The sequence below is a fragment of the Haplochromis burtoni genome, unplaced genomic scaffold, assembly GCF_018398535.1.
Source record: "Haplochromis burtoni strain Fernald_Lab_line unplaced genomic scaffold, NCSU_Asbu1 Contig_1, whole genome shotgun sequence".
NCBI lineage: Eukaryota > Metazoa > Chordata > Actinopteri > Cichliformes > Cichlidae > Haplochromis > Haplochromis burtoni.
Genome location: NW_024582362.1, coordinates 2,233,791 through 2,256,173, shown reverse-complemented (window position 1 = coordinate 2,256,173; position 22,383 = coordinate 2,233,791). Strand labels below are relative to the sequence as shown.

The following is a 22,383-nucleotide window of genomic DNA, read 5'->3' as shown; positions in this document are numbered from 1 at the left end:
GGCCTGGTTTGTCCTGCCATTGAGATATATATTAATACTTCTTATCTCATTCTAGGACACTGTTGTAAAGGAGATTTTTCATCACAAAAGTTTCACTACCTGGTTTAAAAAAGGATAAAAAAAAAGAAAGACATTTTCCTCTGTAGAGGGTAAAAACCAAAACAGAGGTTAAAGATCCACAATAAACACCCCCAAGCAGCAGATGGCTGCCCCTCCCTGAGCCTGGATAGGCCAGAGATTTCTTCCTGTTTAAAGGCAGTTTTCCTTCCCACTGTCACCAAGTGATTGCTCTAATTTATTGAATGGCTTTCTGTTGTAGGGTCTTTATCTTACAATATACAGTGATTTGGGGTGACTGTTGTTGGGATTTGGTGCTATATAAATCAAACTGAATTGAAATACAAGTTTAAACGTTTCCGTGTGCCTGCTGAATGCCTAAATATCTATTTGTTTGCTTCACCTCTCTTGACTAAGGTGACTATGTGCCAATTTTGTGTTTTCAGCTTGTGTTGCCGCCCCAGAGTATTGAAAACAACATTATTCCAGTTTTAATGTTTAAATTAAGTCATCACACTTCACTGCTCTACCTTCTATTTTCCCTCACCCCTCGTAATATCTATTGAGAAATTGCCTTTAGCTTATCCTCCTTAACCTCATGCGGAAAATATGTGGAGCTGAGAGCTGGGCTGCTCTGCTAAGGACATACAAAGTGGCAAATAAGACTCAGAAAAATGTAAAGTTATGGTCAATACATATCTGAAGGGCTCTTCAGATGGACTAAAAGTGTGCCCGACTCCAAGTTCAATAGTTGACATTCAGCACACGCCAGGAAATCCTGCTACATTTTAGGAGCTGTTTCATTTATCTCTTGTGCCAGCAATTACTTTAACTTTCCAAACCTGTGACAAATTCAATCTCAATTTTCCCTCTCCAGCAATAACACGTTTTTAAGCACTGTACAATTTGCAGCAAGACCACAAACATGAATTTGCATGATATTCTCAGCCCATCGCGCTTTTTTATTTCGTTGCTGATATGAATCCTCTGCCGTTGAATGCTGTGTGAATTTTGCAGGTGCTGAATTTTGCAAGTTCATCTCACGCAGTCTTTGCTCAGCCACGCTTCACAATCACAATTCCTGGCTCCTTCTGTGACCCCCCCCAGGCTGCGACCACACAGCCAAATGAGAAAAAAAATCGAATTTATCTGAATACGGTCATAGAGACACCGAGATGAAAAGCTAAAATTCATGCAACCACATTACAAAACTCCAACACAGTCAATATAAGTTACCTAAGCATTAAACAGTGATATATAAGTTAAAAAACAAAAGTAGAGCAATAGAAAAAATAAAATCTGGTTTAACATAACACCCACCACTTTAATCCTTATAGGTGACAAGTCGTGCTTCGCCTTTGGAGTCTCTTCTTGCAGACAGGTCTCCTACGGGGATCAGAGGAAAGTTCAACAGAGAAAATAGTTTCCAGAGAAATGAACAAAACCCCGTCACCTCAACCCCATCAGTCCACAAGTGGAACATATTTGTGCTGTTCACTTCAAACTCATTGATCCATCTCTTTTCATCTCCAGAATGCTTTCATTAAAATTCAACCAATTCTCATTGAGCGTCCCCGACGCGGACTAAAAATCAAAAGAATTAGGATTTACGCCTGTTGTGCCTTCAGTCACTCCCTCCTGAGCCGAATGCTGTGCAGTCCAATTAAAGCTTGCTGCGAAAATAGAGATAGGTGCCTTTGAAACACACAAAAAAGACATTCTCCTCCTTCATAGGAAACGTTTATTCTCTTGACTCAGTAAGAGTCCTATTATCTTGTTTAAAAACATCATTCCACCGTAGTTCTCTCAACCTGAACCCCCGCAGAGCTGGCATCTTACAGCTGGAGGCCTCCACTCCTGGATGAGATTCCAAAATGGGACTGCACTGTTATCTAGTGTTAAAACGGAGGGAACAAAGGGAAACAAAGGGTGCAATGAACACAGCCAGAATACTCAGGAAGCTTCTAGGTGTGGCAAAGCTATTCAAGTTACTGGGTTGACTTGTCTTTTTATAGACCATATTTTAATAATAGGGTGCAGATGTATTAAACGTGACCTAATGTATCCTTGCCTGTGGTTATTGACATCCATCATCTGTATGATAGATGTAACTGGGACATGATTGAAAAACTGACAGCTTGTTGAGAGAAAGAAATTGTCTCATAATAGAGATTAAAGAACAATGTGACCCTTGTGCCGACAGTATTATTATGAGGACTAAAATATAACTTAAGCTTGCTTTGTTTGTCAGATCCATACATCCATCCATCCAATTTTACTGAATAAAGGTCACATGAACCCATCAGCGCACATTAATCAAAGTAAAACATTTTCACTGAAGTTACTTTAACTTCTTATTAATTCTCAGCTGTTTTTGCTATGCAACAAAACATGGAAATGTCCACATGTGTCAACAATGATGTCTATTTGCAGTCCTGTGAAAAACTAAATAGACCCTCACTATCTTTATAGAAATTAAGCAGCAGCCAGGTGATGCTAATCAAATGCACTTGATTAAAGTGTTCCTCTATAAAAGCAGGGGTAGTGATAAGCTGATGGTGTGGTGAAAACATGATCTTACAATCTTCCTAGGAGTGGACATCCAACCATATTTCCCATTCAAGCTCAAGACCAACATGTCAGGCTCTACAGGCCTCAGTTAGCTCATTAAACCTTAAAGGTCATCACAGTGCAATTAGAAAATGACTAAACCGGTATGGGTTGTTTGGAAGAATTGCCAGGAAAAAGTCTTCAAAAAGAACACGCGGCAGAGCTTAGCAAATTTGCATCTAAACAAACCACAAAACATCTGGAGCGATCTCCTTTGGATAGATGACGCCAAATTGGAGATGTTGGGTCGTAATGCAAAGTGCTAAATTTGGTGAAAAAAACCACCATACACCAACTATCAAGCACGGTGGTGGCGGGACGATGATTTGTCTTGTTTTGCAGACTCAGACCAGGGCACCTTACAATCATTGAGTCATCTATGAGCTCCTCTGTATACCAAAGTATTCTAGAGTCAAATGTGAGGGCATCTGTCTAACAGCTGTGCAGCAGGACAATGATCCCAAGCACAGGAGCAAACCCACAACAGAGTGGCTGAAAAAGAAGAATCAAAGTGTTGCAATTGCAGAGTCAAAATCCAGACCTCAACCTGATTGAAATGCAGTGGTGGGACCTTAAGAGAGCTGTAAAGAAATGAATGTTTGAAAATGAAGTGGAGCAACATCGTAAGGCAGACTGGGCCAAAACTCCTTGACAATGACACAAGAGACTGATAAAGTCATTGTCATGGTCCCTGTGCCTCCCCGGCCAGCCCAGTGTGGCCACAAGTGTTTGTTGTTTTACTCTCTCTCTGCCTCCCTCGCCTTACTCTCTCTCTCTCTCTCTCCTACCTGTCTGCGTGGGCGGAGCTCTGATTGGGCTCCCGCCCTTGGCCCACGCACCTGCAGCTGATCTCCGGTGATTTGCAGCTCTTCTTAGGTCAGGGGCTCTGAGCTACTCGTTGCTGGAATATTGAGTAACTCTCGTTAGTATTGCCTGGCTTCATTGCGATTCTGTTGTTTCCGTGCTTGCCTTCGACTTACCCTCGTCTGTGTTAATAGGTTTACCTGGATCAGCCCTTTTGTGACCCCTGGACCCCGTGAGTGTGAGTGGGCAGCTTGTGTGGAGATTGTTTGGACAAGGAGCGGAGCAAGTGCGAAGAAGTGTGTTTCCCCAGTGTACATAGCGCACCAGTGTGATTAATAAAGTATTGTTGAACTGTGCTTTCTCAGTCTGCGCCTGAGTCCGTTCCACCTCCGTGACAGTCATAGAGAAAAGCAACACCTCAAGTTATTGCTACTAAAGGTGGTTTCACAAACTACTGAATCATTGAAGTACTTGGATTTTTACAGCACTTCAGGGAGTCCAGTGAAAACCTTTTTTCTGACTGTCAACAAATAATTATGCATTTTTTTTGTTTTTGTTTATTTACTTTTTCATTCAGATTTTTTTAATATATTCAGCATATCATAATATAATATTCAGCATATCAGAAGAAGACACCTTTTCCCGGGCACTTTTACAGTATTTCTGGCAGCGGTTTTCTTGTTGATCACTTTGTCTACATTTTGTACTCTAAAATTAAACAATTATTAGAGTCTAATAGAGTTTCCCCCCCCCTGTGCACACCGGGAATCTATCTAATTGTAAAATGGTCCAAAATAAAGGTGAGTTGTAATTCATTATCAGTGCATAAAATTGGTGAATGCAAATAAGTGAGTGAGACAGAATCTGAGAAAGATGAATTTGCTGTGAGGAAAATACACTTACAATAAATCAGGAGCTAAATAACAGTTTTTCAGAAATGGAGCACAGTGAATGTGAAAGGTGTTATAATAGTATAATAACTGGTCTAGCTGCCCAGTTATTATTTTTGACATCTTAGGTTTGATATATGAAAGAAAAAGAAAAAGAAAGGATGATGTGTTTATTTTGCCCTCAGCAAAAATAATTCGGGCACCAGCGTGGCCCCTTTATACTCTGACATCTGTCAGAATATCTGTTCTTTAATGTGACATTTATAGAATAATTAAATGATTTTGTGGAAGCAGGAACACGTAGACCAGAGAAGCGGAATCCCTCACAACCCCATCGGCAAATCACACCCTGGTCAGATGATTATTAAATCATTATAACAGCACATCTACAGTTCTAAACATCATGAGCTCATTATAAAAGAGTCAAGGCAATCTCAGTGTAAGTAATCAAGTGAATCTTATTGTTATTCATAAATGTTTGGAAGATTTTGTGGCTTTTTATGACAAGGTCAAAAACTTCTTCATGATGACCCCCAAAGCTGCTCCTCTAAATAGATTTTTAGAATCAATAGATAATTATTGTTAAACTAACTATCTCATAAAGCATCTTTTACTATACCGTGCACCACTAAAAAAACTAATAATGGAAACCGACTCACCACAGACGGTGGAGTGGAGCCTGGCTGCACCTTTCCACTGGCCTGTCCAAAAGTGATCCTCTTCCGCCTCATCCTGAGGAAGACGTAGATGCGGATGTAAACCAGCAGAGTGACAATAAACGGCAAATAGAAGGACACCACAGAAGAGTAGATCACAAAGTCAGGGTTGGAGATGGAGCACACCAAAGGGTCGTCTGCAATAAAAGGAAAATATCATTATGGAAAACAGCCTTAAAATTATAGGATAATAAAAGAGACAAACATCATCATTTAAAGCTGGCTCTCTGACCCCAGAGTATGCTATCAATCTTGAAAATAGCCTTGATCGTTTGTCCTCTTTTCATATAATACCTATATACCGAACACATGCTATACCCTAACAGAGATCACTGCAAGATAGAGACATGACTGATCTGACAAGAACTGAGCAATAAATTCAGGATAAGAGACCACTTCATATAATAAAGGCTGTACATAGACAAATTCCTCATCCAAAATCATGTCACCTGTATAATTAGCATGAAAATAAATGAAAAAAAAAGCTGCAGTGAAATGCATATCACATGTCTGTGTTGGTATGAGCTTCCTGAGCGATACCTCAGTACACAGAGAAGTGGGATGAAGGATGGATAGATACAATCTATTTGGTGCCACTCTCCAAACTACCTTCAGCTGCTAGACTCAGAGTACTGATTATTTCTTTTTTGTTTGGGAACAAAACAGATTTGTCTGTTTGAGCTGATCCGTGTCAGTCGATTACTTCAAAAGAAAGACGAAGGATTTCAGACCTAACAGGACCCCCCCACCCCACCCCGGTCTCCGCCCCTGAGTGGTCAGATTCCTGCAATAAACAGCCATTTTTTCACTCTGGCTATAAGTAGACTAAACTTAGTGCTTGCATGTCTGTGATTTGCTTTACATTGTGTTTCACTAATGGTCTTAATTGTGTGTGTTCACTCATGCATCTGTGTTGCTGCTGGCTATTGAAATTAAAATAGCTGCTGGTGACATTGTTCATATTTCGTTATTTAGCTTCAAACTATATGTGATTTGGCTTTACAGCACATCTTCAGTGTTGGAAAACACAAATGATTTTTAACAATAAACAAGACGGCATCTGTTTTCCACTTGACGTAACCTCATCCAATCAGACTGCAATGCAAACAATATTTTGAAAGGACAAAAGAAATATTTGCTTTACTTTTCTTTTTAACTAGAAAAATGTGTGACAGAGCAAACAAAGTTGCAAAGTTTTTTCTTTGAAGGACTTCCTACAATAATTAAAAACAACAAAAGAACAAAAATAAAAACCAACCATAAAAGGAGCACGGATCATGAATAAATCAATACAAAAATCTAAAAGGATCAAAAGCAAAGAAGACAGGGATAAATAAACAAGTATTAAATATATAAAACAGCCACTTACCAAAGATACAAAAAAGTCCTCCAATGAAACAGTGTATTAAGAGGAGGTTTAATGGACATAAATGATTCAATCAATCAAGTGCAATCTTTGAAGTAGAGAAGAAAGTGTAGAAATAAGAAAGTGATTTCAGTAACTTTGATTGTGGCGTGGTATTGCAGAAAGTGCTGATCTGCTGTGCTAGTGTACTACCATCTCTAGGGTTTCCTGAGAATGGGCCGAAAAAGAGAAAATATCAGTGAGCTGCAGTTCTCAGGGTGAAAATGCCTTGTTTATCCCAGAGGTCAGAGGAGAATGGCCAGACTGCTTTGAGTTGATAGCAAGGCAACAGTAACTCAAATAATTGCTCATATAACTGCGGCAGATGGCCGCCCCTCCCTGAACCTGCTGTGCTGGAAGTGTCATCCTGTTAAAAGGGAGTTTTTCCTTCCCTTTGTTGCCAAAGCACTTACTCACAGGGGGTCATATGATTGTTAGGGTTTTCTCTGTTGTATTGTTGTAGGGTCTACCACACAATATAAAGCGCCTTGAGACGACAATTCACATCGGGTCACCAAAATTGAACAGCAGAAGATTTGAAAAATGTTGCTTGCTCTGATGAGTTTCAACCACCTGAAAGCATCCAAACAAACAATGGTGGTGTAATTTTCTTGTCCCATTTTTATTTATTTATTTATTTTTTACCAAATATCGATTCATATGTACTCCACATTCACCAGATCTCAATCTCTCCAGTAGAGCACCTTTGGGATGTGCTCGAACAGGAGTTTGACATCATGGATGTGATGCCGAATCTGAATCTGTGCCAAGATGACTTAAAGCACTTCTGAAGGCAGAAGGAGGAACCAACCCAGCACTAGCAATGTGTAACTAATGAAGAAGCAAGTGAGTGTGTCAGTGAGCACCCAGGCATGATCGGGGTTAATGAGTGCGTATAGCATTAATTAGAACATGTCTAATTAATGCTTTAATAGCAACATTTTAAAATGAGGAAAATAGCAAGCGGCAATTTATTGTAAGTGTAATTTTAACTGGAAGAAGTAAAAATATGAAATTTAAAGGCATCTATGACCTAATCAGGGGCAGACAGAAATGCACACAAGCACATGAGTGACAAATAAGGCTCAGCATAAAAACAACTGTCTATCCAACAGGCAGATAGAAATTTGGGGGCTGATGATTTAAAGTTTTGACAATAAAGAAGGCTCTATGTGAAAATCCAGTGTTGAGTGCACAAAGGTAAACAGAACCACTTTTGCAAATATCAGGAAAAAGTCCACAATTTATTCTGGACAAGCCAACAAACTTGCTAACGTGCCATCTCTGCGGCTTTCATCGGAGCCAAAACGGACGTCATGTTGTTCAAATTCAGCAGTTTGGCTAAAAGATTCACAAAAGAGTAATGATTAAAAGCAAAGCAGGATGATTCTGGCTGAGGTCTGAGGGTTTGTAGCGAACATCTAATGTTTCTATATTTTATGTAAACTTGCTCAGAGGAAAGCATTTTGAACTATAATCATCATTCACTCCAAAAGACATTACAGTGGAGCCATTTTTGGCCTCATGACAGTGTTTGGCTCCAGGTTCCTTGAGCGGATAGCTGTTTTATGCTCTGAAATTCATTGTGTGAATGCTCTCTTTGTTTGCTCAATATAAGCTTGTCTATTTCAGAGGCAGGGCCGTAGCAGATGTAATGCCACGCTACAACACATTTGTAAACAAGCAATAAGCAACCCAAATCAAAAATGATGTAGTGTTAAAAAGCAAAAGACTCTCTGTCCTACCTGGTTTCACTGACAGTGAATGCCTCGAGTATAAAACTATAGGTTTTCTGACCACGATTGTGTATGAAAGTGGATACTTGGATGAGCTGAATACTTCAGATGCTGAGTTCAAGATTTTATGTTCTACTTGCAGACAAGAATGAGGGGGTTTTTGTTCCTGCACTGATCCCACAATAGAGTAAAACGCTGTTAGAATAAATACAGAACAGCATAGAAAAGTATCTGTATAAAAACACATGCAAAATAAAAAATAGCCCTACTGTGCACAGTACAGGAATCACTGCACATCCTGCTGTGTCTTTTGGTCATGCATACTTATCAACCTCACCTAGTGCTCCCGTTGCACTGTAACAGGAGAAAACCCACCATCAACACTGCATCCACCCTCTGCACCTCCCTCCTGTTGTAATCTCCTTGCTACACTACAATCCTCCCTCGCTCTTCTTCTCCTTAGTGAGGCTTCTACACCTGTAAAATGTTCATCTGAGCAGATTCACCATCTGTTGATGGTAAACGCTCTTACTTGTGCAAGTAACAACATCCAAATGAGAAAAGCTGTAACGCTGGGTTTTATTAATAACCAACAGCAGCAGTTGTGGTATTGCAGTGAATCTTCCACTTGTTGGTTTATAAATTTACTTATTTTTTAACAGGAAATATTGTAGCTGTCAGAAATTGCACAAAATCTCAAACTCTGTGAAAACGCTGCAAATGTGTGACATGAATGGTCATTTTCTCTGTGATTACATCCTCACAACATGACAGGAATACTGCATTAGACTCTGCTTCCCTGATCTGCCCACATCCTTCAGATTCGACATGTTTCAGCTCTTAATGCCAATAATATCATTTGCTGTTACTTTCACAGACTTGACAAAACTCAGACGACACATGAAATGTTTACAGCACTTGAGTTACTCGCCACGGCCATCCTAAATGCTAAGAACACTAAACTTTAATTGTAAATTACGTAATTAACGTTAACCAGAAAACAAGCCAAAGTCGAAATGTTGCTGAGCTGACCTGTGGTGTTGAATCCAAACAACAGGGGGCAGGACACCGCGAAGGCCAAGACCCACACGGTAGCAATCATGACAAACACTCTTTTTCTGGAGCGATGAGTGGTGTTGTACAAGACGGGCATCACTACTGCCGTATACCTGCAGACACAGACAAGGATTAGAGTTTGCTCAGCTTTGCAGACGTATTTGTACAGAGGACAGGTGGTGACATTTGAATGAAGGAAAAAGTGCTGATGCGGTCCTGCAAAAGGGAATAATTAGAGGGAGAAAAAGAGTGTTGGGCTTTGGGGATGCCAAGAAATGCAATGCAGAGAAAAAGTGGATGGTATAAAGACCAACAATGGGAAGGCGTACCAGGCACTATTATTTAGAAACAAATGGGTATTCAGCAGTAACTCTAGTGAGGCTTTGATTTAAGAGTTAATCAGCACACTATATGCCAAGAGTGTATAATGAGCCCGGAAAAACTGTCCAGCAATAGCCTAGAAGAAGCTGCAATTATGCTGGAACCCAACCCAAAATAGATGTGATGTAATGTTGTTTAGAGCCAGACAACTGCCATGATTGTTTATCCTCATCAGGCTAATTACTCCTGTTCTTCTCTGGGCAAAATGCAGAGTGAAACCCGGAGCCAAACGCGGACATCCACTAAAAATATTCTTCCCACGCTGCTTCCCTTTGCCTTTAACCTCCTGCCACGGCGCTGCTGGGTTAGAATAAATGCAAAGATTTAAAAAAAATTAAGGAAAAGAAAGGAAAAAAGTTGAATGATAAAAAAAATTATATGCAACCTTTATTGATCAAGCGCTGCTTTACGTTACACCTTTAGTTTCATCAACTCTTAAAATCACCACTCAAAGCACGACTTAAACTGTAAGTACTTTCACCGGGACAATTCTCCTTGAAGTTTCACGGTAGAACTTGGATTATCGCGTATTTACGCTGCTGCTGAAGAGCCGTTGAAAGCTGACAAATCCTCTGTTTTCAAAGAGATCAATGCGATAAACTAACGGCGCTGCTGCGAAGGTAAAACTGATCTCAGTGACACGCAATGTCCCAGGGGCTTTGCATTAATTTAGAAGCACACAAACATCTGATGCTGCAGAGGTGCTTTTGACTTCTGCATTAAACAGGAAGAAGAGCAGCGTTCAGGACGACTTCATTGCTCAGGTGCAAATTATGAAACATCCAAAAGAATCAAGCAGTCCAACAAATAAAAGAAGGGTTTCAGGATATCTAATTTGCTAATTTAATTGTGAAGACAGCCACATAAAGTATTTAACCAGTTGGATTCGTACAAAAAAATGATGTCAGGAAAGTTTTACAGGATACAATCGCTGCCAGATTAACATGTTTATATGCTCTGGAATTGGGGCCACTGCCCTGTTTTGGCCTCAGAGCTCCATGGCATTTCTGTTGTGCCATGTTGCCTCATTAAACCCAGATTCTCATTGTTGGTTTTGTTGTTTATTAAGTCATTTATAATGATTTCTTGGCCACTTCTGACAGGAGACACATTTCATGAACACAGCATTGACATAGCAAGATTTATTTATTTTTTGCTGTTGTTCTGGATTTTGGATTCAGGGTTATGAGTTTGAGTTTTTTTTTAGATTCTTGTTTTCTATTTCGTGTGCTGTTTTCATTGTTCTTTTGCTTTTGGACTTGAGTTATTTCTGAAGTCTAACTAGTGTTTGTTTAGCTCAGTGCAGTTTCAACTGCACCTGCAGTTCAATAGAATTCGTTACTATCTACCTCGAGCATTTGCATTATTTGCATTTGCATTGTTATTATTCTTTACACTCGACGCTTCATTATGGAAGTTTGCTTATTTATATCTGATTATTTCATTGTTAATAAACCAAGAACCAGTAGCAAGTGTCTTTGGAATAGTGAACAAGTGACAAACTCTCACGATAAGCTCTCTAAGTGATCGAAGCTGCAGATGTCTCTGTAGGTTTTTGACTAGAAGAAACTCCCACCACACTGTGAGCATTTTCTCGCTGGCATTATAAAAATATCACTACTAAAATTAAGTGTAGGAATGTTATATTTTACTTTTTATAACCTCCACCAAGGGGGTTGTGGGATTGTTTTTTTAATGTTTATATTTTGTCCAATTTACTCAAAAAACAAAAAAGAATTCTGAACAGATTTGCATTGACGTTTTGGGCCCTGGCCCAACTTAGGAGTGATTCACTTTTGGAGTCGATCCAAAGGAGGACTCTTTGGAAGTAGTCTTCACCACTGTGAGGTAGGGCCGTTTCCCATTATATCCTCACAAATGCTTATCATATTGATGTAACAAAAATTGGCAGATATCGTTTTGATGTTCTTGAGGAAATCTAAGCTGGAGCCAGAGATCCTTCGTCCAGGGACTCGCTTTGTGGAGGGAGTTCTCAGCTCTGGAGGAAATGTGGTCTTTGACGGCTCTTGCTTGGACAGAGATTCTTGTTGATATGTGGCCACCACTCTGGTTTCACGTTTCCTCATTATCTGGCAGAGTGGTTCAGATCTGCTCGTTTGTTGGGTCTTTTTCTGTGGAGTTGGCATGTTCATCCTGTGCCCATGTGAGTTTTCTCTAGCAGCTTTCTTCCATGGTCCGAATACATCCATGTTAATTTATTGGCAATTCTAAGTTAGCTGTAGCTGTATCTTAGGCAATGATGCAATATAAAGTAATATAATGATAACAAATCAAGAGTAATAGCAATGTGTTAAAACCCCACAACAAATACTGCAGGAGAACCTTGTTTGTTATTGCGGCAAATGAATGTATTTGAAATAATACCAAAAACTCAGAGTCACACACAGTGAAACTGGGACTTATAAAACATTTACTGTCATGCAAACTCATGAAAGCGCTCATTTTCCCCTGCAGTCGTATTCGCTGCAGAGAAAGGCAAACACTCCCTTCTCCATACAGGCTGAGCAAATATATCCCCCCGAGAGTTCTTATGCATCAGTGTATTCATCCTGTGCAGTTGAACCCCTGATGCCTGTGGGGTTCCAAGTTCAAAGACCCTTTAGAGATATTAAATGTTCACTTTGATACAAGAACAAAACCTATGCAAATAATGATGTAAACACCAGATGCTGCAGGAGAGGTTCGAGGTCCTCATGCTTGACATTTTCCTGTGCAATGGCACAAACATCTTCTCAGCAATTAGCCAACAACCTAAAAACACCTAGCCTGCATGCACATGCTCACTCCTGTTACTTTCTCACTGTCTCTCGTTGTGAGAAACTTGCACGCTGAGATGCACACACAGACACACAACTATCAAGAAGATACGAGCAAGATGGGGAAAATATTTTAATCCTTCAGCGAGCTTTGAAATGTCTACGTGGCGAGGTGACGGAAAAAAAGTCTAACAGAGATGACATTTACACTGGAGATGTCATGGCAACATCTGTAGTCATACATAGTAACTGCAGCAAAAAGATAAAGACACACACACACACACACACACACACACACTCGCACTCACCTGTCAATGCTGATAGCGCACAGGTTGAGAATACTGGCGGTGCACATCATCACATCCAGCGTGACAAAGACGTTACAGTAGAGGCGGCTGAAAAGCCAGGCTCCGCCAACCACCTGCAAAGGACAGACAGGCAGATTAACGACACTCACGTTTCCCCCTCCTTTTCTTCCCCTTCTTCACAGTCAAGTGTGAAGTGCAGCACAGGTGACAAAAAGGTTTCGTGAAGAAGGGAAAAAGGGCACACAAGAGGCACTTTGGCCCAAATTACATAAAGAAAATCAAGTCTGAGCTGCCAGCATGAGTCACATATTAACCCTGACACACTACCAGGATATCACTTTGGTTTATTAATGTGTGTTTATATTATGATATAGTATTTCAGATTTGTAGCGAGGTAATCTGAAGTACTCAAGTGCAAAAAGTCCTGTTATTCCAGTGCTGTGATGAGTGGCATGGAAATAAGCCGAAGGAGGGTGCCCATCTAAATGCAAGGTTTAATTACACTGAAGGTGTTTGTCAGACTTTTTTTCACAAAGGGCATAAGCCTCCAGTTAACACACCAGTACCCCCACCTCTTCCTCCCCAGCAGAGTCTTACTCAAGTCGACAGGCTTTCACTTAGGCACCATAATACCTGGTAATAACTGTCTGACAGAGATAAATGGGATCCAAGCAGCATTGCCTCACTACTGAATCTCTCAAATCCAGCATGTGAATATATGCCTACCTACACAGAGAGGCAGCAGGCACACATGGGAATATGCACATACACATACAAGTATGTAAATAGGTAAAATTAGCTTCTTTTTGCTATTTTTTTTCTACACCAGAGGTGTCACATTCAGAAAATTCAGAAAAATTTCACATGCCTAACCTGCTTAACCTAACATCGTCATAACCTTTTTCGACACGTGGAAATCCAAATTTCATCCCAAAGAAGGGATTCTGCCAACTTCACACACAAAAATCAGTTGCTTTCTGTTGAATAAAGTCTTCTCTCAGGAGGCTCGGGGGGAATTTTGTCAGGTCTCAGATAATTATCTAATGACGACGGCACAATGATGCCATTGTGGTTATGATTGCTACTAAGATAACAAAGTTTCAACACAAATTCTTCCACAAATTAAAGGTGTGAAAATTGAAGAACAGCTTTGCGTTGTGTACCAGTTTGAAACTACATACTGTTTCTCTTCAATTTGTAAGTATTTAGTGTGCTCACATGAGACACCGTTTCCTGGAAGTCAGTGTTTTCCACAGTTGTTGCTTGAAATACAACATTGCAATGTAGTGTTTTATGTACCAGCTTCATTAACAGTGAATATCTTTATGCTTTCAGTAAAATGGAAGGAATTGGGCCTCATCATACTGAGTCATGAATGCCTGCATCTATTCAAGCAAATTGCTGTGGCACCTCTCTCATCTTGATTTTAAGCCCAAACACTAACCAAGAACTAGCTGTTTAAAGAAATAAAGAACCTAGATCATGCTTTAAATCTTTGTGGCCCCAATTAAATACATTTCCAATAAATAAGGGCTCTACACACATTATGTTCATGCATGTAAACAGCACTGCAACATAATGGAAGAGGACTCTAAAATATTTTAATAAGTGTGTGAGACCAAAGCAAAAAGTCAGGCAAATAAAGCCACCACCCAGGGAGAAGTAGAAATCATGTTTTGAACTATTGACCATGAGCTTGATATGAATCTCCTGTTCCACCACATACTAAAGCTCTTTTATTGGATTGAGACCTGGTGACTGTGGAGGCCAGTTGAAGACAGTGAAGTCATGGTCATGTTCGAGAAACCAGTTTGGGATGATCTGAGCTTTGTGTAATAATATGTTATGCTGCTTAATGCTGCCATCAGACGATGGGTACACTGTGGTCATAATGGCATGAACATGCTCAGCAACAATACTCAGGTAGGCTGTGGTAATGAAGTTATGCTGAATTGGCACAGAGTGGTCCAAAGTATGCCGAGAAAATATCCACCAAATATACACCAGCAGCACCCTGAACGGTTGATACAAGATAGGATGGATCCATGTCTTCATGTTGTTTAAGACAGATTCTGATCCTCCCATCTGAAATGTTGCAGCGCAACTATTATCTCGCTTATTGATCCCACGTGAATTGTAGCTTCACTTTCACCTGGTGTGGTCTTCTGCTGTTGTAGTTCATTTGCTTCAAGGTTGGTAAACCTCAGGGATGGTCGTGTGTGAAGATCCCAGCAGATGAGCAGTTTCTGAGACACGAACCAACAACTATGCCACATTCAAAGTTACTTAAATTACTTTTCTTCCCCATTCTGATGCTCAAACTTCAGCAGGTCGTCTTGACCATGTCTACGTACCTAAATGCTTTGAAAGTAATACATGTGATTGGCTGATTACATATTTGTACTAATGAGCAGCTGAACAGGTGTCATCGATTACAAGTCATCGATCCAGGGATGATGTTGTCATGTCTGTGTGCGGCAGGCAGTAATGGTGGACCCAAAGTGCAGACTCATGGAGGCAAAAAGGTGAACTCAAACACAGCATTACTGCAGGATGGCAAAAAATAACTGAACTGAAAATAAAAATAAACTAAACAAGGTATGCAGGCTGACAGACAGAACCCACAGTAAGAGATGATGGAGATCACGACAGAGACTGAGGAAAACACAGGACTTAAATACACAGAGGGTGCAATTAGGGAATGGGAGATGGGAGGGAAACAGAGCTGGGACAAATCAGACCTCAAGAGACAAGGAAAACAAAACTAGAAACACTGACATGAGACACGGACTTTCAAAGTAAAACAGGAAACATAACACAGAGCCCCAACAAGGGGATACAGGTGACAGGGGAGACAGAGGAACCATGAAGCAGAGACAGAAACCAGGAGACTAAGAATGCTAACATAGAAACCAAAATACTAGAAATATAAATAATGACAAAATCAAAGTTCAATAATAATAAAAAACTCAAAACACTGGGTCAACAACCCAGGTACCCTAACAGATTTGACTCGTAAAGTACTGTATGTTTTTTACTGAGAATGCACAAGCTAATTATAAGACTAGATCAGACGTTGGTAGTTCAATTCCTGACTGCTAATCTGCATGCCAAAGTTGCTCTGATGCATTCATTGGCGTGTCAATGTTAGATATAAAGGTGTATAAAAAGTGCTTGTGTGAATGAGACAAGTCGTACAAAGCGCTCCGAGTGCTCGAGTATAAAAGTGCTATATATGAACCGGCTCATTTAACACCTGACTACCCTAAAAAGAGAATATAGCCTCCACTTTACAAATGGAGCCGTTTCTATACAGTCATGTTGCATATTTTTGGAGGCTGAGCGACATTGTTTAGGATGAAGTGCTAGACGTGAGCGCTCATTCATTACTGCCATTGCAACCACTTTGCTCAAGTACAAGTCATAGATCAGCTGCTCCATTCAAGGATAATATGACTTGCTCAAGGGCACATGATTGGCTCCTGCTGAGGACAGGAAGAGCGACGCTCACTGACTTTTCTCGTAAGAACACACCTGCAGAAGCTCATCAGCATCCCTCTACATCAGGATAATCCGCAGACCTTCAGATTACAGCTCCCAGGGTGATGGTGCTTAGTCTTGGGAGCTGAAAGTCTTTACCTCTGATGCTGAATAAGTTTCTCCCCAGCCTTTTTTTTTTTAAACAATATTCTTTTAAATTTACTCTAAAATAATGAATATTGGACTTTTGTGTCATATTATCTTTTAATAACCAGTTTTTACAGTGTTTAATAAGCTCCCCTTTGAATCTGAAATGAGGAGATCCAACTCCAAATTTAAAAAAAAGTAGCACATGCTTTTACAGCATAGCTGCTCGCTAGGAAGTTAAACCCATGACTGAACCCTGTCGAGGTTTATGGCGCCCTAAATTTACCTTTCGGAGGATGTAATCATCTTTAATTTGTCAACTTCTGCTCACTGGGTGTGTAATTACTTTTTTTTGGGTTGGTCTGCTGTTGAATCTTCTGCACTGCAGGAGAAAAAGCACTTTCTGCTGACACTGTGCAAAATTCTTGCACGAAAGGTTGGCTGCTTATTAAACACAACCGGACTTCAGGACTCATGTTGGCAAACGCCTGCCCTGCAGGAACACTCTCTGTCTCTGCGAGCTTCAAGGAGGTTGTTTTATACACACCTACGAGCCTGCCTGAAGTAAATTTGCAGCGTTCAGTGACCTTAGTGAAGTGTGGTTGTCTGATGGTCATGTGCACCTGCATACTTAATGGAGCTGGTGAACAGCAAGTAACATGAAGAAAAGCGATAATTACCAGAAAAACTATGTTACACTAGTGAGTAATCTGCAAGAAGTAAATAAAAGTGAACAGAAACTATAAAAAGCTTTTTGCTGCGAAGGTTGGATAAGAATGAAATTCACAAGTTTGCAGAAGCCTCTTTATCATCTGCGGCTCAGCCAATTACAGAGCAGATGACGCCCTTATTTAATATTCAATATATCCTTAAGCAATTATGCATAATCTACATAAATACTGAATCACCATCTAAAATACTTTCATCATCATTACTGTCTTTGGATCACCCACACAGCTGTCACCATGTAATAAGCTCAAATGACCCTCATCCTTTCCCTCTTTGAGTTTAGCTTTTTTATTTTGTCTTCCACACAACTTTCCTCTGTTCTCTTCATAATCTCAACTCATTCACTCCTAAATAACGGTATTTTATCCCGTCTACATCCTCCATATTTCTAATCATGTCTTGCTTCCCCCTTGCTTCAGGGCTCTCCATGATTTATTTCCTGTTAGGCAGCACTTCTGCAGCTGTTAGTGGGAATATTGCAGGGTACTAATTATCAACAATTAATAAAAACAAACATCCATAAGCAGGCAAACATGCAATTAGGATTAAAAATGGTGTAATCCCAATAGGAATGGGAACTAGTTTTTTAGCAAGTGAAAAGAAATGATGAAACAGTGATAGCTGAGTGAAACACTTGCTTAAAATGAATGGTTGAAATAGTTAGAAAATGTACATGGATAAATAAAAATGAACTACCAAGGTGTAATTAGAAGGGGCAAAACGTTTGACCTTAACACTTTAGCTGGTTTCTGTTTGGCTGTAATTTCCTTTAAGGTCCCATTCTTCTAAAGCTTTTCTAATAAGAAGAAAATTAAATTGCTCTTTGGAAGTCCTGCTGTGGGTATCTGCATGTGCATCCATGAGATTTCAGCTCAAACTGATCATCAGTGCAAAGACCTGTTGTAATATTATCGGGCAACTGAGTGAGAACACTGGGCACAAAATGACCTGAAATCTTCTCGTCTCATTTTGCCCCCTGCAACTCTGTGATGTTCTCTGGAATTCAGGTCAAAAAGTTAATGTGCGGGCATGGTGGAGAAGAATAAGCGGAGAGCTGGAAGCGGTGTAGTGCATCACAAGAAAATTCAAAGGGAAAAACAGACCAACGCAAATGAGTTCCATTTCTGTCAGATCCCACCTCAGCATGGATAAAAGTTTGATTCAGCTTCTGCTACTCTAAACATTAGCAGCAGGAATGAAACCTCTGCCAAACAGTGCAAAATATGACCATTCAACCTCCAAAATATGTAAAGAAAATCCTTCTATATGGATGTAATTACAATACTATTGAAAAGAACATGTGTGAGATACTGAAGGATGTAAATGCAGACACTCACCTCCAGGTAGACAGCCCAGGGCATGACCAGAGAGGCCACGAGCAGGTCAGACACAGCCAGGCTCACCACCAGGTAGTTGGTGGTTGTCTGGAGGGAACGTTCCCTCAGCACGGCCAGACACACCAACACGTTCCCAAACACGATGGCTAGGATAAGCAGGGAGTACAGCATGGCATAGTAATTGCGCTCCCCTTCATCCTGCCATGGTGCCTCCAAGGTCTCATTCCTCTCATCCCATCTGAGGCGCTCTGACTCATTCCAGAGCCGCTCCGAGCTGCTAAACATCGCCATTGAGACGTCCCAGTGACATGGGAGGTGAGATGTTTGGCAGACCTGCCCAAAGAAAAGAGTATTGGAATAAACACACAACCTTCTGTTTCCTTTTGGATTCCCACACTTTAGTCATTAGGTGAATTTACCCATAGAAAGGCCTGCTGGAAAACAGATGCTGACTCCCAACACAAGTCAGATGCACTAATAAATGAAACCTAAGGAGATAAATCCCAGCAGTAACACTCTCTTTGCAGAGCATCGCTGCTTTTTGCTGGCACGAGAGTTTCATTTCTCCTGCTGAATAAAAAATGGGGGAGCGTATTGACGCCTCTTCACGATACGGCTCCATGGCTCCTATAGAGACAATCATCTCCATAAAGACTCAGCAGACAATGTATGCTTCGACTGTACAATGCATTTATGATTGTTCCAGTCAGCCTTTCAAAAGCACTGCGATCGTTCCTGTAAATGGCATCTAAAACAACTGATAAAAACAGGAGCTATAAAACAGAGATGGTAGCTTTAATTAGGGCCTGGAAGAGAAGCCTTATGCAGTGTCTGGAAGGTTAGCTCATCAGGGAGGGGTAATAAGTCTGTGCTGCCACCCTGAGAGGTCTGCTTGGCTCTGTGCTCCTTGCACTCAGCCCTTCTTCTCATTTATCATCAAACCTCCCTATCTGGCCCAAGTCCAGATATCAGCCCACTGTGATAATACTCACACCTGTGTCTAGATGGTAAACATACTGATCCATCTAATCCAGCTCCCCCCATTCTTTCAGTGACAGAAACAGGGAGAAAGACACAGAGAAAATCAGATCCTTTTTAGAACTGGCTCAGACCCAGGAGGCTTTTAAAGATTTTCTCAGTCTATAATGCTACCAAGCTCTTCAATAGCTCCTGTATCATATTATTGTCCACAGGAGAACCTGAAGAAGCAGGGGAAAGCCAGGCACCAATACCGATCACCTTGAAGTCTCCTCAGGGGAGTGCAGCAGTGGATTTATCACAGAATGAGGTGTGGCAGGTTGCAGGGATGCCAATCAAAAAATATTTGAGGAAAACCACATCTGTACACGTACACACACACACACACACACACACACACACACACACACACACACACACACACACACACACACACACACACACACACACAGTGTGTGTTCAGTCTGAACAGGAGCACAAGGTCGCATATTGCTCTGCTGAAAGGTTTGTTTATACTTGTAACAAGTGCTAATTGGACCTGATTGCCCTGTGCACACTTTTTTTTAATGTTAACCGCTTATTCCGGCCTCTCACTGCTCCTATCCAGGGGTCTGACCTCTCATAAGTGCCTGTGAAGTAGGCATCTAACAGACCCTTCAATGCACATGCATGGTGGCATCGCATCTGACTCAGCGGACATGCTCTGAAGTCACAGTGAAGCCTGCACAGTGGCGGCGATCGTGACGGTGTTTAACTTTATGTTTTTTTCGTAAAGACAGTTATGTTAACCCAATAATACCGTAAACTGCGCATAGACTAAGGGGTGGGCTGCTGCCACAGCAGACTTGGCTGACACCCTGTCAAGGATCCCCCCCAGTCTAGCTGTGTGTAATAAATTCATTTTGGTAGCTGGAATTTATTACAAATACCTGCCAAGTTCATCTTATTACTCGATCGTCAAACATTTATCGCAGAATTCAATTAAAGCCCATAATTGCAGCGCCCTATCGTGCGTCGAAATCAGCTTTCTGCAAAGGTTGAGGTCAGTTGTGGTCCAGTCACACACATGAATGGCCCAATTAGGGACAAAAATGATTGTGCCACATGATCAGTTATCCAAGTAAATGCGCAATCAAACTGTTAAACGAGCAGCGGATGAGGATTTAGCTGGAGAGACAACACATAAAACATTTCAATTAATAATACATTACTGCTTTTTCTTTTAAAAACCCCAAACAAAAAGTACGCACACACGCTTACATACCTGTTAGTGTTTCGCAGTGAAGAATTCATCAGATGCCATCGAGGAAAAGCACCATCCGTGCTGGGTTAAAAGTTGCCCGGTCGTTGCGTCCAGCCCTGCGAGGCGAGCGGGAGGAGCCGGGGGAGCGCTCGGTGCCATTGCGCACGGGCGAATGTGGATGTTGAGAACTCACAGATGAAGCTCCAATCTCGCTCGCTCACTTCATTTCCCCCCCCCACCGGCTCTCGGTGGCTTTCTGCGGCCACACCGGAGTTGTTGTGGCTACATCAGGTGTGCAGTGACGCCGTGGCTAATTATTACGAGAGGGGGGCGCGGAACATGTTTTAATCTGAGGATAAAATGATTGCGTGTCAGTGCTATGATAGAAGTTTTTGTATATCTGCGTTGTGAGTTAGAATCCCCTCCCTCATCAGTATGACCCTGACACAGTCTCGCAGTCTGGGTCGTGCTTTGCTGGAAGTGATATTGGAATAAAAATAGCCAGATGCTGGCCTCATAAAACAACTAAATGAAAGATCTGTGGGGCATTAGGCCAACCTGGGTGCTTAAAAACATGTGTAAACCATTGCGCCATTATCTTTATGGGCCACTTTATAACCCTGCGACATAAGAAATACCAAAAAGAAAAAAGAAACTATGCAGATAAAGAATACCAGGAGCTTTTTGCCTTATATCTCTTTGCTCTCATCCAATGCGTCCCCCCCATCCTCTCTCTGTCTACATGACATTTTAAGATAAGAGGAATCAGTACTGCACGAGCCCCTACAACGCGCACCAAATAAGTGAGATCTGAAAGAAACAACACGAAGGAGGGTGCCATTTTTCCCATTCATGTACACATTCCAGCTCGCAAAGAAGGAAGAAAAAAAAAAAAACTGGAGAAAATTCAGTTAAAGTCCTGTGAGGGAGGTTTAGCATAACATCCGTTTTGGAGACAAATAAAGGCCACGTGGTTTACATTTCCAGAATTAAAAAAAATTCAAAACAGAGCCATGTAGTCGACTTTATTACAAAGCCTTGGTAGAGTGCATTTTAAAAAGCAGCGAGCAGCAGGAAGTTAATGGCCTGTCCTGTAACTGCAGCCGCTGACAAACAATCGCCCACTGATCATTTTTCACCCTGAACCACCTGTCAGTTTGTGTTTTAACTCATGTAAAAGTGCCTAAATGTCCTTGGTGCCCACTGGAAATCTGACCCATCCTTCTGGCATGTATATATATATATATCTTCTGCCATATAGAGCTCTGGATACTTCTAATATGTGCTGTAGGTGGCATGTGTTTGGAACCTGATGAAATTTTATGATGTCCCACATCCACAACACAGGATACATTTTGTCTTTGGATGATGTTGCAGTGTAGTCACTCGAAACCATTAACGTCCATTAAATCCAGACATGCTTTGCTCTCTTTATGTTCATCTCCTCCAAATTCATCATTTAGGGTGTGCACTCAATTCCCTCCATATATCCACATCAACCCCTTCACCCATGACACGCCGGTTGTATGGATACTATGCAAATAGCTCTGATCAGAAGCTGAAAAGTGAAGTGGGATCAGTTTCCGCTTTTGAATGAGAGCTGCACAGACCTTGGCCAGCTCGAGCTCCTGACAGCCGCTCACAGAGCTGTTACTCACAAGATGTATATCAGCGCAGACTAATACCACTGTGAAGGTCAGTCCTTATAGGGCATGGTACAATAATAAAA

General features: G+C 41.1%; 1 protein-coding gene across 2 annotated transcripts in view; it reads right to left on the bottom strand.

Annotated features, from left to right (window-relative positions):
* Positions 1–21,014, bottom strand: part of drd3 (dopamine receptor D3) — a 26,333-nt gene extending 5,319 nt beyond the window's left edge. The window contains exons 1-6 of one of the 2 annotated variants that reach the window (XM_042221429.1): positions 20,676–21,014; positions 18,434–18,766; positions 12,741–12,853; positions 9,251–9,387; positions 5,021–5,214; positions 1,378–1,443 (exon numbers count right to left, since the gene is read on the bottom strand). In XM_042221429.1, the coding sequence (XP_042077363.1) occupies positions 1,378–1,443; positions 5,021–5,214; positions 9,251–9,387; positions 12,741–12,853; positions 18,434–18,724 (801 nt within the window). In that variant the 5' untranslated portion in view covers positions 18,725–18,766; positions 20,676–21,014. The remainder of the gene's footprint in view (positions 1–1,377; positions 1,444–5,020; positions 5,215–9,250; positions 9,388–12,740; positions 12,854–18,433; positions 18,767–20,675) is intronic. The other variant, XM_005912269.3, reaches the window with a different exon arrangement.
* Between the last annotated feature and the right edge of the window lie 1,369 nt (positions 21,015–22,383).